This window comes from Protopterus annectens, chromosome 9.part0, assembly GCF_019279795.1.
Source record: "Protopterus annectens isolate FY-2018-M chromosome 9.part0, PAN1.0, whole genome shotgun sequence".
NCBI classification, from domain to species: Eukaryota; Metazoa; Chordata; order Ceratodontiformes; family Protopteridae; genus Protopterus; species Protopterus annectens.
The window spans coordinates 438817851-438836390 of NC_056743.1; the positions used below are offsets into that span (position 1 = coordinate 438817851).

The window sequence follows — 18540 nt, forward strand, 5'->3', positions numbered from 1 at the left end:
CCTTGCCCTTTCTACTACTGCCTATTGTAAGGTGTTAAGTCACTTAATTAAAAAGTCAGACTCAAGAAGGGACTGGACGCAGTAAGAAGCTATGGGTGTTAACTGAAACAATACAGAAAAGGCCCTATAGGTTTGAATGAGATAATGTAGTAAGATTCTTTCTTTAAGGCAGGGATTACTTCTACTGATCAAATATTTCAGGAGTGTCAGCGTTGTGAGCTGTGTAAATGTTTGTAATCAATACTTGGAAAGGTGCTGTTTTTAATCATAATAATTCCCTAATGTAGGCAAGACTATCCTCTTTAAGAGTGAACATGATGCTGTTATTAAAATGCAGTCATTTGTACAGTAAACTCTCAGTTAACCGGCACCCATGGGGATTGGTGGATGCTGGATAACTAGTTTCTGGCTGCTTGAGAGTTACTATTAAAACTAGGCCTCACTAATACTGCACCCTATACTATTTGTTTGGTTTGACTTGTTCTTAGTTTGGGGAGAGAGGGAGTTTATTCCTGTCTTCCTTTTTAAAACTTTAAAAACGTAAGGTATGTTTCTGCGGGGGGACAGAAAGTGCAACACATGAAAATTGTACTGTATTTCTTCAATTTTTTTTTATGGTTGCTTTAGAGTGCTGGTTGCTTGAGTTCCGGTTAACTAGAGTTTACTGTTTTAGATTTTTTGAGTCTGTTTCCCTTACTGTGTTAGAATTTTATGTCTTTAAGAACAGACCTACTTTTATTGTTTAGAACACTTCACTTTTTTTAATACTTCTGTTTTCCTTCTTAGGGAGTATGTCAGTTAGCAGGTGATAAAGATACTGATTACCTACACAGACGCATTGATATAAGGTAAGTTGGATTTTAATAATCCAATTTAATAATGACAAACAGATTTTTTGTTAATTCTTCTTTTTCTTTTGGGTTTTCCCAGTTAGGGGTCGCCACAGCTGAACTCTGGTCCGCTAATGATTGGCAGTAGATTTTTATGGTGCTGAGGTGCCAGCCCGATGACCAAGCTTCAACGAAGGCACGCCCTTCATGCATGTCTTTCCAACGCCACTCGACCGCGGGGAGGATATGCAGACTCCAAGAGAAGGCACTCCAGCCGAGAATCGAATGGGAGAACCTCTTGCTGTGAGGCAATAACGCTACCACTGCACCACCGCGGCATATTCCATAATGTACTAAGCATGACAGTATAATAAGGCTTAGTAGTAAAAAGTGTTCATGTCTTCTTGGTATAATAGCCAAGATGCTTAAGAACATATAATCCAAGTTGTAAGAAAACATTGACTAAATTAGCTCTTGATCTGGTTAGAAATTAAAGCCTTGTAACAGCACCAGTAGTTGAGCAGGGTTTCATTTCCTGGAGCTTATATTGAATATTGCAATTCTTAGGGATGTGGCTGCCAACCAAGGTCTCCTTCTCCATCTGACAGTGTAGTTTTGGGTGTCTGTTCTATTGCCATGCGTCTGGAGTCTTCTTTGATTGTTGCTGTCCTAGTATGTCATTCTGTGCTCTGTTCACTATTCACTGTGATATTTAAAGTACTTCTTGTTAATAAATTTGCAGTATGCTTTAAGAGATGTACCTTTCTGAGACTGTCAGAAATGACAAAAGAAACATGTATTGATACTGACATTGTCTACGCTAATGGATGCTTCTGATGCTGATATTACATGTTTGATAAATGGTAGACCTGACATTAAGTATTTCAACACTTTGGAAGTAAGAAGAGCATTAAAACATCTGAAAAAATGCCTGACTTTTGTTTCATGAAGGCAGACAAGGGAAATAGTTAAATTGTTGTGGATTTAATTTAGTGTATTACCAAAACAAAAGAATTGGTAGTGGATGACATCAGCTACAATCAAGTAACTTTGTCATCAGATGTTGTCAATCTTCACTTAATTCTTGACTGTGGGTTCGGTTCCATAGCTCAGAACCAACTCGGCTGTTATTCCAGCTTGCGTCTTTCATAAACTTTCGAGCACGGCTTTACCCATAATGCTCCTCTTAGTATTACCTCAGATCTCGTTTGCTGCTTTTAGCAGCAGACGGGTTTTTCCTGTCAGCTCTCGAGCAAAGTTATTTCTTTTAAACTGTAAGTGTTTTTTCTTTGAAAACATTTATTAGTTAGTTCTCTGTCTTTATTTCGCTTGCCCAACTCCTCTCTAGGCTCTTTCCTTAACATTTTTAGTGGTATTCTTCCTCTAGTTACCTCTACATTAAATCTTCCCTACCATTGTTGGTACATTCTTCTGCCTAACTTTACAAAAAAAAAACTTAAGCTTACCTTACGTTTCCTTCGTGTGTGCGTGTGTGTTTCTTTTGTTATGGCATAGAAGTCTAGGGATACTTCTGGCTTCAAAGGATGCTAGAAGTATGAGAGGAAATTGCCAAATTCAGGACATTCTCTGTGTCAACTGCTTGGGCTCGGTGCACTTTCAAGGAGACTGTGCTATTTGCCACAGCTTCAGTCACCAGGCCCTTAGGCCATATCTGCTTCTTCTAAATCCAAAACTGATATTAGCTGCCCACCACACAAGGAAAGAAGCCAGTGATTACCTTTATATTTTATTAAAATTATAGTCCAGTCCAGTAGTAGATCTACAATGTAGTCCCACAAAACAGGTAAAATAAGCACACACTGGATGCAATAAAATCCGGTTAGCAGCAAATACAAAGCATAAAATGCAGACTCCTCTAGTGCCTCGGCTCTTTGGCCTTTACAGAGTATATCCCTACTTCACATATTCTATCTTTAAATAGCATGATTACAAATAATTAACCAATCATAGACTTAAATTATTTAAAGAAAACATTTCCAATGACGTTCGATTCATTCCATACAGAATTCAAGTGTTAAACTTCAGAATTAAAGTAGATTCTAACTTCCAAAGTTGTCTTTTAATATCAAAGTCATACATTTGTTGTACTTGCCCCAAAATTGTAGCTTGTAAGTCTTGTATATTTCCACTGTGACATTCTTTAAAATGCAATGCAACAGGACTTTCTTCTTTGCCCTTCTTAACATCCCTAACATGTTCCTTCAAACTTTGTTTGAAACTTCTTTTACTTTCCCCATGTATACCTTACCACAGGGACATTTCAAACCATAACTTATTCCAGTACTGTCACAGGAAAATGTCCCTTTGCATGTAAAATATTTTTTCATTAATTTTATCAAAACTTTTTACTACATACTGGCAACAACTGCACTTTCCACAAGGGAAAGTACCTGTTGCACCTACCCCCAAACTCCTATGACCTACAGGCAGCTGAAACTTGCCATGCACCAAGAAATCTCTTATACTTACTTCTGCCTTTCGAATAAGAAAACATGGGATACTTACCCATGCACCAAGAAATCTCTTATACTTACTTCTACCTTTTGAATAAGAAAACATGGGATACTTACCCATGCACCAAGAAATCTATTATACTTACTTCTACCTTTTGAATAAGAAAACATGGGATACTTACTCATTTGCTCTTATATTACAGAATTTATTTTTTTCTAAAATACCCCAATGCTATTTTACCAGATTTATTAAAACTTCTGTAAACACTATATGTTTGGTCACATAACATATTTTTGTTTATCCTGTTGATGTACTTTGCCTTGCATGCTATACCCTGCTTTTAGTATTATTTTGTTGTACTACCCTCCTTTTATTTCTTCCACCACTGTTTCCTTGTAACATCTAGTTACAAACATGTGTGCTGCTTTTTTCTATTTCCTTCTCACACTCTTTTCTATCACTACATATTCTTTTTATTCTCAGAAATTCCCCATAGGGGCTAGATTTAACAGTGTGTGTGTGTGTGTGTGGGGGGGGGAGGGTTACAGCTTTCCCCATGCAGTATATGGCCACTCCCTTCAAATTTTCTATGTAAACTTGTTTGTATTCTACCATCATTAATGCCTTGCAAAGTTATATCAAGAAAGTTTACTTTAACACCTGTCTGTATTCCATCAAACTTGATATTATAGAGATTTATCTGAATTTTTTGCACAAATGTATTCACTTCTTCTCACCGCCCTTCACAAATGAATATTAAATCATCTGTAAATCTCTAATAACTTATGACATATTTCCTAAAAAATTCATTACTATGTACATATTTGTTTTCAAACATGCCCATGAAAAGATTTGCATACATGGGGGCAAAACCTGTCCCCATGTCTGTCCCACAAAGCTGCCTGTAAAGTTCCCCATTGAACTCAAAGATGTTATTTAAACAAAAAATGTATTAGTTCAATAATAAAATGTGTTTTAGGCAAGTCCTTATAAAAAAAAAAAATAATATTTCTTCTAAGCCATGTACATGTTCAGTGTTTGTATATAAACTGGCAACATCCATAACAATGAAAAACGTGTCCTCCTTCTACTTTAGATTTCTGATTTTACTTTAAAAAATCAAAGAAATCTTTGATATAAGACTTTAGCTTCTCTGCTTCTTCTTTCAAGTAGGAATGTAAAAAAAGAGCTAAGTTATGTGTGAAATAACTGCATGCAGAGAGTATGATAAGTCCTGCTGGATCCGCTAAACTTTTGTGTAATTTAGGGACACAAAATAAGTATGCCATAGTGTTATCTTTAACTGCTAATTTGTTATATACATCCTCTTGAGAAATATTTTAGTCTTAACCCCTTCATTAGCAGTTATTTGTATTTAATTACTGCTTCTTGATAACATCCCAGCTCCACCAATGCATAAACGTTAACATTCTTAAAATGAGCATAACACATATTCAGATACTGATTGTAATGAAGCACCACTAATTTACCCCCTTTATCTGATGGTTTAAACACCAATTCCCTATTTTCGCTTAACTTTAATAGACTTTTCCATTGTTCTCTACTTAAATTATATTTAACTTCTTTCTTGTTTTTATTCACTGTTTCAAGCTCTTTATCTGTTGAAAATTGCTGTACATTTTCATCCCTACACACAGAATAAAATCATTTTGTATATCACATTTTCAGTGTACCTGGGAAAGACAGTCCAAGGCACTTGGTCCTAGTTAGAGGCCAATTTGAACATCGGTGTTTTAGAGATGAGGGTAGTGCTTTTGGTGTTGCAAGTATTCCAAGAAACCCTTCCCGTGGGAGCAATTGTGATCCAGAAAATATGTCAGTTCTTTGGTACATCAGCAAACAAGGAGGAACCAGGTCTTACCCTCTTTGTCGAGAAGCACTCAGGGTATATCAATGGGAAATTTCATCCAACCGCTTCCTAATTGAAATGCACATTGCGGGGAACTCCAACCTGTTTGCGGACAAGTTGAGCAGGTGCATTCTGATGCCTCACGAGTGATCTCTCAATCCTTTGGTGATGGAAAGGATATTCCACCAGTGGGGCCAGCCCTGCTGCGATCTTTTTGCATCCCCCCCTGAAGAACAAGTGCTGTAGTTATTTGCTTTATCCCCCCCCCCCACTAGGGGAGCCACCAAGATATGCTCTCCTTCATGATTGGCCCTCCAGTCTTCTTTATTTTCCCCCAATACCTCTTATTTCCCAGTTTCTGAAGAAAGCCAGCAGGTCGAAGAACAGGATAATTCTCATTGTGCCATTCTGGCCTCGACAGATATGGTTCCCCTTCCTTTGGTCTTATCTAATTCGGAGACCTTGGACTCTGGACCCTGCTCCAGACCTCTTGTCCAATCCACAGGGGCTTGTTCATCTGAATCTTCAGAATCTCAAGCTCACTGTGTGGCTCCTCCAGATGTTCTTCGTGTTTCACTGTTGCAGTCATAACTGTAGGGTGCTCCCAGTCTTTCTTGCCGGTGGAAAGCAGCTTTTGTTGTTGTCGGTCCGTTCTTACTTTTCTTGTTCCTCCATGTCAGAAAAAGTTAATAAATTGTATGTGTGGGAACAAAAAATACCATAAAGATTTTCACTCTTACTGTCTACCTTGCTTAGGCCCTGACCACAACGCTTCTTGTTGTCGGTTCTGTGCCAGGTTCAAATTATTTTGGCAGACGCTTTCATTATAGAATGTCGCCGGACACACCGAATTCAAAAAAAGAGAAGAGAGAAATACAGGCCTCCGAGGTCCAAACAGGACTCAGCTGGAGCCAGCGTCCGTTCGGCTGTCGCCAGTGAGGCTTTTGCAGCCCCTGTCATCCGCCACTTCTGAACCGATGGCCGATACGACTTCTGGGGAGCCATCAAGGCCCACTATTTTAACTGCTGCAGGACCTTCCAGATGGGTCCGGAACCGCTGTGCAGGTACCCGGCTTCTGGGGTTTTCAGGCCTACTCACATCACAATTTCAAAGGCAAAGACAAAGACTCCTGTTAAGTCTAAAGTTCCTGCTCAAGCTGCTTCTGATCTACTCCCCAGGACACAGAAGCAATTATTAAAGATGGCTGAAGATTTGCTTACAATGATTAGGGGTTCTCACCCCTCCTGAGAAAAGGCCTCGACAGGATGTTACTCTGGATTCCTCTGACCAGGCTTCTGTATCTTCTGTTTCTTCCTCAGATCAGGACTATTCCTTTCCCCTATATGAGGATTTGGATGCTGAGGACTCAGGATTTCTCTTTGGGGAAACCTTGCATGAGATGAGGGAACATTTTCATTGGGAAGGACAGGAGTATTCTGCTTCCAAGAAGAGGCTTAGGAATTTCTTCTTCTTCCTCAGCATAGGCCTTTAGCTATCCCTCCTGTTTTGGACATTGTAGATGATGCTTTTCTGAGGCTAATTTGAATCCTGATTCCATGCCTCCTGCTCCTTCTAAGCCTGATAGATTTTATAGGGTTCCTGACTCTCATTTATTCTTATTTAAAATCCTTCTCTGGGATCCCGAAACTATTCTCAGGGCTCTAGGTTGCTACTTCTAAAAATCCTATTCCCTCTGAGAAGGATTTAGACAGGTAAAAGGTATATACTTCTCATACCCTGTCTAAGGGGGGCTAAATTGCCAGTTTTTCTATATGTTTAAGTATCAGCAATTTATTTTGTCTGTTTTAAAGCAAAAGCTTGTTTCCCTTCCTGCTTGTGCAGAGGATAAGGAACTTCAGGATGTCTTGCATGCTACTGAACAAGTGAACAAACATAGTTTACATTGTGGTTTTGATGCGGCTGCAGCCTCTGGTACTGTTATCAGGAGACATGCCTGGCTTCGTGAAACAAGTTTACCCCTGAACAGGTTAAGGCTATAGATAGATGCCCCTGTTCAACATGATGTTCTTTTGGATCCAAGGCTGAGGAAGTTATTAAAAGATGGAAGAAAAGGCAAAGTCTATGCAGACTGTAAAAGATTTCTTGCAAGTTCAGCCTCCTAGATTTTCCAGGAATTGGCCCTCTAAAATTGGTCCTTTCCCGTCTGACTGACAGGGCTCAAAGGGGAAGATATAGACGCCCAGAGGTTGTGGTCAAGGTCAGGCCTCTTACAGATCTAGACAATGGACTGCTTCTTCACCTAGAAGGGGAGAAGACAGATCCCAATCTCAAAGAAAGCAAACTCATGACTCTCTCTCGCGGGCTACAGGACCCCTTCACCTGGATGGAGGAAAACTGTCTCTTTTTACAGAAATTGACTCATATTAATGAGGACAGATGGGTATTGGACGTGATTTTAAAGGGTTAAATTCCACTTTCATTTTTTTTGCCCAGGGCTCACGCTTTGGATTCTGCCAGAAAACATCAATGGTCAGAGGCCTTAAATCAAGTGGATGCTCTTCTGGCCATGAGAGCCATAGAGCCTGTTCCACTCGGAGGATGGGAAAGGTCTGGCCATGAGAGCATAAGAGCCTGTCCCTCTCGGAGATGGAAGGTTTTATTCAAGACTGTTTCTGGTTCCAAGAAAACAAAACTCATGGAGACCTATTCTGGACCTTTCTGTGTTAAACACCTTTGGAAATTCCAAAATTCAAGATGCTTACTCGATGGTGACATTGGACTTAAAGGAAGCCTACTTACACATTCCCATCAGGCAGGAACGCAGGAAATTCCTCAGGTTCAAGGCAGGTTTGCCTGGCACCAGTAGTGGCTTACTGCAGACTTCAGGGATCAGATTTACCCCCTATTTGGACGCTGCTTTATCTTCAGGCAGACAGAAAGCTTCTTCTTTTCAACATCTCTCCTACTGGGATTCTCAGTGAACACAAAAAGTCACATTTGATCCCTTCTCAACAAATGGTATTCTTGGGAGCCCTCTTAAAATACAACCTTAAGGGGCCTCTCTCCAGAAAAAAAAAAAACAACGCTGGCTTCTTCAGCATCAGCACCTGGCTACCTCAGCTCACTCTGCAAGGGAAATTCGGAGCTCTGGGCAATGGCTTCCTGCATTTTTCTGTTGATTCTGGTGGTCCAGGGTATGCTTTTTAAACGAGGAGCCTTTTCGCTTACTCAACAACCTACTCATCAAATAACCACGACACGGACGCCTCTTGGGGAGCACACTTTCTAGACAATTCAGCAGAAGGGAAGTGGGACAAAGGACCACAACACTGGCACATCAATCTGAAAAGGAAAATGCCCTTCTAGCCTTCAAACGTTTTGGTATTTCCATTAAGATTCATGCTTCTGCTATTTCTGCTCATTTCAGTTCTGATCCTCCTGTTTTGTTTTATCTTTGAAGACTGTTCTTTGTTCTGTGCATACCTTTTCCAAGCACTATAATCTCCCTCCAGAGCTGTTCTGGCGTCAGGGTACTAGCTTGTACAGCCGACGCCGGACAGACTTTGGGATTTCTGGTCACACCTCTGCTGGCTGCCCAGGCAGGAGCAAGTTATGACCAACAGTGCAGCACAGTCAACACAACATCTACATTTATGGTAGGTGTACACAACTGTACTTTCCAATGACTGCCAGGCATCCTAGTCTGACTGCCCCAGTTCAGCCAATTGTTCTAGCCTGCCATAAACCTTCGACTAGAAGATTATACAACAGCAAGCAAAAATTTTCAAAATGGGCTACAGGGAATAATAATGACCCATATTCTGCACTAGTTGATAAGGTCTTAGAATTCTTAGCATCACTTTTCCATACGGGAGTGTCCTCAATGGTACAGGTGCAATTTTCAGCTTTCGTAACAGTTTAATGGTACAGCTCTAATGTCCCACAAACTTTGTAAAGCTTTTCTGAAAGGAACGCTAATAGTCAGACCTCCATAAAATGATCCTTCCACACCTTGGGACTTGAATCTGGTACTGCAGTCCATAATATATTCCCCATTCGAGCCAACTGCAAATTGCGATTTGAAGTATTTATCTTGAAAAACTTTATTTTTGATTGCTATTACCTCTGCTAGGAAATTTTCAGAACTACAAGCCTTATCTTGCAAGTCCTCTTACCTAATTTTCCATAAAGACAGGGTGTCCTTCTGAACTAATCCAGCCTTTCTACCAAAAATAGTTTCTGAGACAAATATCAACTAGACCATAGAACTTCCTGTATTTTTTCCAAATTTTTCAAACAGAGGTGCATATTGTCTACATTTGCTAGATGTTCATAGACAATTACATTTTTACCTTCACAGAACAAAAGAATTCAGAAAATCTGACCAATTGTTTGTTTCTTTTTCTCCAACTACTCTAGGCAAACTAGTCTCTAAAGTTACTCTGCTAAACGGCTTAAGGATTGTAGAACCTTCACTTATTAAAAAATAAAAAAGGAAAGTGCAACTACCAGGCCCTGTAAAGGCACATTCTACAAGAATAATAGTCACTTCTACAGTTTATCATTCCAGAGCTCCAATGGATGATGTCCATGCAGCAGCTACTTGGGCATCCCCGCATACATTTATTACTCATTACAAGCTGGATATAGTCTCTAGGGCTTGAGCATTATTTGGATTGATGGTGCTCAGGAATAAACTTTTTTGAGACCTTCCAAGATTTAGGTAGCTGAGGAGTCTGTCCCCACAGTTAAGGATTAAGTGAAGATTGACAACATCAGATAAAGAAGTTATGTCTTACCATAGCGTTCCATCTCTGTTATCCATCTTCACTTATCTTTGATATTCTCCCCCTCCTCCCCCCTGCCTTTCAGGTTTTTGGTGGAACAGATCTATTCCAATAGATTGCATTTCCTTTTATGAGTACAGATATGGGAATTTCCTTTTATGAATACAGATATGGGAATTTCCTTTTATGAATACAGATATGGTCTCTGATCTGTTATTTCCTGTCTATCACTATTTTGTGCAAACTCGATCTGAGGTAATTCTGAGAGGAGCATTATGGGTAAAGGTGAGCTCAAGAGTTTTTGGAAGGCGCGAGCAGTAATAAAGTCCAAGTCTGTTCTGAGACACGGAATCGAACCCACAGTCAAGGATAAGTGAAAGATGGACAACACAAATGTAACATTATGGTAAGGCATGACTTATTTTTTTATTCATAGCAAATGTACTAGACTGTATGATATTTTGCTGCTTCTTTTGTATCAATGTTATGTTGATCTGGACATGTTTGATTATTTTAAAGTACCACAACCAAAAATGGTGGAAACAAAAAAGGATTCCAATAACCCCTTTTTTATCCAGTAGTAGAATATATATATATATATATATATATATATATATATATATATATATATATATATATATATATATATAAAACTAGATAGATATAGTATTATGAACCTGTTAGTTTAAAGTACTGGTCCATATACGAAAGGTTTCTGGAAATTCTTAGACCTATTAATTTGATGGGCAAGAAAACTTGTTTACAGTTGGAGTCTTCAGTTCCACAGGAGGTGTGCATTATACCTTTAAACCTGGAAACATCAAAAATCTTGGCAAAGGCCCATGAAAAGTATGTACAACTGGCCAAAAATCAGAATGCCAATTAACATAAAATATACATACATAATCATGTAACCCTGCACACTCCAGTGGGATTGTGGGATACCAACATGAAGATTGAAGTCACTAAATAATAATAAATAATGGCAAACGTTTGAATTTCAGAGTTCATATCCCTCAGAAAATAACATAATAATGCAAAACCTGTTATTCTAGCAACTATCTGAGTTTATAGATGCAATATTTAAAATCTATCCCTATTTTTGGGCCTTTGTCCCATTATTATTTTTGGCTTTGTACAGATTTCTTGCTCTGAGAGATTGAGAAGTATGTTTAAAATCTGTTGCTACTCGTGAGCCTTTGTGCCCCCTTTGTTTTAGGCTTTATCCAGATTTCTTGAGGTACGAGGTCGAGAGGTTTGCAAACCTCTGAACTGCTGCTGCTATAGCTTGATCGGTCTTAGTCCCCGCCCACAGACACAGTTGTGGTTCAGAAAATGCTTGCTAAACACAAATCCTGTTATTCCAACATCTTTACAATTTTTAGGCTTTATCCATATTTCTTCAATGACTAGGTCAAGAGGTATGCAAACCTCTGAGCTGCTGCTACTGCTTGATAAATCTTAATCCCTGCCCCCAAACAAAAGTGTGGTTCAGAAAATACATGCTAAGCACAAGCCCTGTTATTCAAGCAACTTTACAATGTAGGTTTTATCCAGATTTCCTTTGCTACGAGGTCGAGAGGTATTCAAACCTCTGAACTGTGGCTGAAACCGTTCTGTCGGTGTAACTCACTGTTTCATAGACACAGGCATGCACATACACACACACACACACACACACACACACACACACACACACACACACACGCACACGTCTGCTTTCATTCAAGCAAGCAGACATACACTGACGATACATTCAGATTAATATATTAAAGTTCTGCATCGTTTCTTTTGTTAAAAAGTTATGGTACTACACATAAATAATGCCTGCTTATATTACGTCACATCATATGCTTAATACTTTACTAACATCCAGTGCCTCCAAAGCCAGGCAATGCCAGTGAAAAGGGTCAGCATTTAAAAAAACAGTCATGTCCACTGTTTTAAAAAAATTCCAAAACATGCATCCATGTGCTGCAAGTCGTGGGCGGGCCTGCACTCATAAGCAACTTTTTTTCATTTTTAAAGCTGTTTTACAGGCAGTCAGGTTAGGTCTCAGAACACTGCCATCATCATGCACACCCCTGCACGTTGATGGCATTGCGGAATATGCTGGCGATGGGCAATGACATCAACATTCTCAAAAAAATTGTAAATAAAAAAAAAAATCATGATTTGAAAGGGCTAGTCAGGAATTCGTTGCACCCCATTATTTTAGCCTCAAAACTGGGAAATTCCAAGGAATTCAGTACGGTTGAGAGGTATGTTTTGCATTGACTGTGTGAGAGCCTGTGTGAGAGTTTTGGTTTCTGGTTAATCCTGTTATGGCTGCTCTTTACTCCATTCTCCCTATTTGCTACTCCCACCCCTACCCACTGATTATCTTCATTAATCAGCCCCCTCCTAGGGTGCCATCTTTAATCCAACTCTCTACTACCTAACTCTCATTCATTTCATCCTGTAGCTGTTGTACCTTCCCTACCCCTCTGTTCATTGTGCCTGCACAGTAAGTTACTTTGCATTACTGTCCTCTTATTACTGTTAGCTGCTGATTTATTTGGTTATTACTGTTAAATACTGAGGTATTTGATGGTGCTAAGCTGTAATTGCTGTTCAGAACTCCTATATGTTTTGAGAGCTAGCTAATGTTCTAACTTACAAACTGCTTGTTATTTTTATCTTGTTTTATGAAGGTAGAGCTTTAATTGTTGAATATCTGCCAGGCATCCTGTTAACTGTTCTGCAGAGGTTATTCATGTTCTGATTACATTTGTAAACATTCCTATGGCATGCTACTGTCCTTAGAAGACTTACAGGCTGGACTTTATAACTGCTTTTATAGAAGGCTAAGTGAATGCAGTTCATGTTATTGTTAGTTCATACTGAATAACATAACTCTAGAATTATTGTCCTAGAACAGCCATACTTTGCTTTGTGCATTATATCCTGTGTGTATTCACTGTTGAATTATGCAGCTTTTATCACTTGACTTAGAGGCATGTTACTGCTGTTAGTCTGTGCTTTTACAGAGCTGATACTGTATGCAATATAATCAGTTTTAATTGTAATGTATGCAATATAATTAATTTTACTCTCCATCTCTATTCCTTGCATGCTCTCCATTTCACATTCTTGTAACCTTTGCACTAATTCTTCATTATTTACCTTTATTTTTCAGTTTGCACAGGTTTCTTTCCTGCGTGACCCCCCCCCACCCCCAACCTGGGATTAACTGCATAAAGTTAATATGGGTTGGGAGGGTGGCCTAATGGTTAAGGTGTTTGCCTTACAAACACAAAGGTGGGGGTTGAATTCTCTAGGGATAATACCGCTGGCTTAATAAGACCTTGAGCATAAGTAGCTAGTATAGCCTAACCTATGATGACTATAAAGCAATATCTACCTTCACCACTGAAGCTGGCTGTCTTAACTAAGTAAAACCTCTGGGAAACAAGAACCTGACTCCCTCCAGCTTTTCTATTGTAATAGGTGAATTACAATTTAGTTTTTGTAAAGTGTTGAGGCTTAAAGGTGTATGCACAACAACAGTGAAGGGATCCAGCCAGTTTTCACTAGATTGGGCCATAATACCTTGAATCAGCCTTATACTTGCACAGTGTTCCAGTCCCAAGCATTTACCGTTTAATTTGGTAAAGTTTTGCTTTTACTTTCATTATAGTTTCTATACTAATCACAACTCTCTCCATAATGGCCAAACAACCCTGTTTCTGTGCTTGCAGTGATAATTATTTAAAGTATTCCACAGCTACTCAGGTCAGACTTTTCTTAGATACTGATATTTTTAAGCTTATTCCTCACCTTACACTGATAGTTTTTCAGCCCTTCTCCCTGTGGGGGCTGGACCTGCTCCCTGCCCCCATCCCCGCCCTCCCCCCACAACATCATTCTTATACCTAAACTTACACCTCCCACACCTCACTTCCACCTATCCCAGGGGTCTGCAACCTGCGGCTCTGGAGCCGCATGTGGCTCTTCCACCCCTCTGCAGTGGCTCCCTGTACCTTTGAAAAATAGTGGCCACTGTACCGCACAACACACACACACACACACACACACACATAGAGACACACAGTGATCAAGCAATGCTGTTGTTGGGTCTTTCGACTTTTCCCGGTTAGGGGTTGCCACAGCAGAACTTCGCTCTGCTAATGACTGGCAGTAGATTTTTACGTGCCGAGTTGCCAGCCCTGATGCACAACCTTCAATGAAGGTACGCCCATTCACGTATGTCTCCACACAGAAGACACTCTAGCTGAGAATCGAACAGGACAATGTCTTACTGTGAGGCGACAACACTACCGCAGCACCACCACCGCAGTTACAGTGATCAAGCGATGAACTTTTAAATATTCCTGTTATAAACTTGCTAGACTAACTCGGTTTCTGTTGCCATGCATTCCACACACACTGACAGCAGCAGCAGCATCTCCTGAAAGGTTTCATTACGTCTCAGTCTTACCACAAGAAATCTGGACAGAGCAACAAATAAAGGGGAACAAAGGAACAAAAATAGGGGCAGACTTTAAATATTGCTCTTATAAACTTATAAACTTAGGTTTAATTAGGTTTATATTTGTTTGACATTGATCTTGATTATCAATTTGTTTTAGGTATTGTATGTAGTTTTTTGTTCAGTTTATTTAGTAGTTAAGAATCTAGTAGTTTAGATATGGTAGTATTTTTGGTAAATATCTTGGTTGCAGTCATATATGCTAGATGGAGAGGCGTTGAGAGCGTCAGATGTATGAGCAATCTGTTTTGGCTATTAGTACTTTTGAACACGAACATCTCTGAATTGGATTGCTCATGTCTTGCCTTGTTTTGGTTTGTTTTGTTTGTGGGGAATGATCGGATGGCAAGGATGATGCATCCTATGGTGAGCGGCTTTTGCTATTACAGTTTTTTCAATAGTTATTAGTTTATAGGTGTTGGTTGATCATCTGGAATGGAGCCGGTTAAGCGACGCTACTGGATGAGGCTTAAATGCCGATTTGTTTTGTAACTGAGGGGTGTTTTAAACCTTTTTAGTCAACTGGTAGCAAAACTACCTCCTTTTAACAGGTCAAGATATGGTGTTTGTTTATCCGCCAGGCACGGTTATCAGATATTCTGCGATGTAGCTTTATAGGTGAGTGACAAACATTTGGAGAGCCTGATATGAATGAATTACTTGTTTTGAGAGTTTGGCGATCCTGCATATGAACGCTCATGAACTTGGAAGCTTTCGTTTTTGTCTCTGAGTAATGTTGGAATGTAAATGCTCTTGTTTTTGTTTTTAGATTTTTTATTTATTGAGTAATTTTTAACCATAATGGCCGGCGGGTGCTAGGGACATTGTGTGTTAGTGAGATTAATGAATGATGTCTGGTTTTTAAATGTCTTAGATCGGAAGGCTATTTGACAACTGTTTTTAGTCTGTCTGAGGGACTTACTGTTATTTCTTCAGTTTGAATTGGTCTAGTGAGGCACTTTACTCTTTGAGTCATGCAGATGTTATGTGGTCAGGTGATCTAGCTTTAAACGATGGACTCGTTGGTTTTTAAATATCGAATAATTTTAATCTGTTATTAAATTTTCCCTGTTAGAGGAATATAACATTATTGGGATAACGAGTATGAAATCGTATAATACTACATTATATATAAGAGCGTGGCAACAAATTGCAAGCTAGTACAGACTAGCCTTAATTCATTTAAACAACAATGATCCTGTGCTGCATTTGTTTTTCTTGACATTGTGATTTATGTGTTACACACTCAATATATTGTATTAAAAGAGCATTTGACATTTTTGCCATTGAATGGTTTAGATATGTATTCATACCATTTTCCTAATGTTGCACTATTGCCGCTTTAAGTACAACATAAATTGTTTTAATTGGTATTTAATTGTGTTCTAATTATCTGGTTTTCCCGCCTAAAAGCCAAGTATAAAGATGGTTCATTTGTTTTTAATATTTACACCTGATGAAGCGTAGTTAACCTACGTGAAAGCGCTTGTGTGGTTTTATGGAATAATAAAGAAAGTTTTACTTGACTTTTCGTGTGGTGACTCCTGTTTGGATCTACTATTGGCAAACTTATAAACTTGTTAGAATGACATGGTTTCTGTTAACATGCATTTTCTAGGCACACACACAAACAGTTACTCTCAACTGTGCAGATTTTCTAGGAATGCCCTGACTTTTGCCTCATATTTTTGGTCTGTTTCTCATAAAATTGTGGTTTTCTGGCAAATCATTGTGGACTGAAGTCAGAAAAAATACACACATTTGAGTTTCAGACTTAGTACCCTTTAGGAAATTCATGCTAATGCAAATTCTGTTACTCTATCAACTTTCTAATTTGTAAGAGCAATATTTAAAAAGTCTTCCTATTGTGGGCCTTTGTGCCCCATTATTTATGGCTTTGCCCAGATTTCTTTTTGTAAGAGGTCAAGAGATATGATACACACAAACAGAGCAATCGAGCAATCCCAACAAAGAAACAAAAATGGGGACAGATTTTAAATATTGCTCTTATAAACTTAGTTCTTTTATATTTAGTATAATAACTACATATAAAATTGTATACACTATCTTCATTTTAGGGGTCAAATAGATTTTGTGGCTCCTGATGAATTTTATTTGGTGGGAGAGGGGCCAGAATGGCTCTTTTGATAATGATAGTTGCAGACCCCTGACCTATCCTATAACCTCTTTAATTATTTCCTACAGTCATACCCTACCTCTTAACTAATCTGCCTCCCCACCCATTCTAAATAGGGCCATATAGTGTTATCACACTACATTCAACCACCATTATGTCCCTCACTACTTTTTCTATGCTCTCACTTATGCTCTCTGTCCTAATAATAATAACAACCTTCCAGATACTCAACATACCTCCTACATCCACCTGTACAACCACCACACATAACCCACATTTACCGAGTTACTCAAACATCCACCCTAGCTTATTCACAGTTAATACCTCTGTACTATCCAAAGTAAATGTTCTACCTCTCCACAGACAGCCCCATTATCACACCGCCAGCAGCAACTATACCATTTTCAAGAAAAAAAACTAAGTATAGCTCTCATAATTTGGCAAAGCGTTATATCCCAGTGTGGTGATGTACATCCCATCCCAGGTCTAACCCTCCCCATCCTAGCAAACTTAGCAAATCTCGCTTGCTGTCAACCATAAATCTCCAAAGCCTTAGAAACAAGATACCTGAACTCCAGGCATGGATTTCACAAAACAACCCTGATATTGTAGCAGCTACCGAAACCAGGTTGAAATCATATGTGAAAGACACCGAGTTTCTTCCCACAGGTTACTCATGCTTGAGAGCCGATCAGCTGAACAAGAGAGGAGGAGGAGTAGCAATACTTTTCCCTAGCAAATATACATTAATTCCCTACTCAAAACCAACACCCAACTTCTCCCCAGCCGAAGTACTAATCTCTATATTAAAATTTAACAACCATAAAAACATTTGCATAATTGCTCTGTATATTCCTCCAGGAAACAACATACCAGTATTTGAAAACATACTTGCCTGGACTTCACAAAACACAGATAATGAAACCATCATCTTAGGTGATGTAAACATTGATAGGCTAGACATTGCCCATGACAATCCCACAAAAAACATAAATCTTTACAACTTCTCCCAACTAATTGAAGACATCACCAGACCCCACAAAAATAACATTTGGGGCTCTGCAGTAGACTGGATATTAGTGTCCCACCCTGACAATATCATCACTGCAGGCATACTGCCTAATACCATTAGTGACCACCACCCAGCATATGTCCTACACAAGCCTACCCTAACCCCAGGGCAACACCAATACAAATCAACCAGAAATTTGACTAAGTTCCAACTATCCATATTTAATGAAACCTTAGCTAAAGTAGATTGGGAATGCCTCAAATCCCTGCCACTTAATGAGGCTGTTGAGTTCTTTAACTCAACATTACTAGACATCCTAAATAAGCAAGCACCCACCCGTCAAAAACAAATAAAACATAACCATTCAAGCTGGCTCTCAAAATCCACCAAAGAAGTCATGTCCACAAGAGATAAAATCTGGAAATCATGGCAGAAAAACAAAGCTTATTCCTCACCTTAAGTTGATAGTTTTTCTGCCCTTCTCACTGTGGGGGCTGGACCTGCTCCCTGCCACCATCCTCGCCCTCCCCCGACAACATCATTCTTATACCTAACCTTAACTCTAATAATCCAGTGATAAAAAAGCCCACTACCTCCACCTACAAAGCCAGCATAAAAATAATCCCCAAAATTTCTGTTCATCCATCAACCATCTATTGCATCCAGGTTCTCAAAGCAACCCATCCCCTGACCCACACAAAACCTCTACCGAACTTGCCACCCTCTTCAATTCCTACTTCATTGACACCATAGCTAACCTAACCACCACCTTTCCTGTGGTTAACACCACCACCACCAAGATCGCTAATGACCAAACCATCTCATAAAACAGTCCTGCACACAGCTCTAACCTAAAATTCTCCCCCATACCCACTGCCACAATAAAAAAACTTTTACTTAAGCTTAAACTCTGTACTCAAGCCCCTGACAATCTAC

At 39.3% G+C, this 18540-nt stretch overlaps 1 protein-coding gene across 2 annotated transcripts in view; it reads left to right on the forward strand.

The window, feature by feature from the left end:
* The window catches only part of POLB (DNA polymerase beta), a 3382694-nt gene that overhangs the window by 2901262 nt on the left and 462892 nt on the right, over window positions 1-18540 (forward strand). For both annotated transcript variants that reach the window (XM_044082977.1, XM_044082976.1), the window contains one exon: window positions 787-848. In XM_044082977.1, coding sequence (XP_043938912.1) covers window positions 787-848 — 62 coding nt within the window. The remainder of the gene's footprint in view (window positions 1-786; window positions 849-18540) is intronic.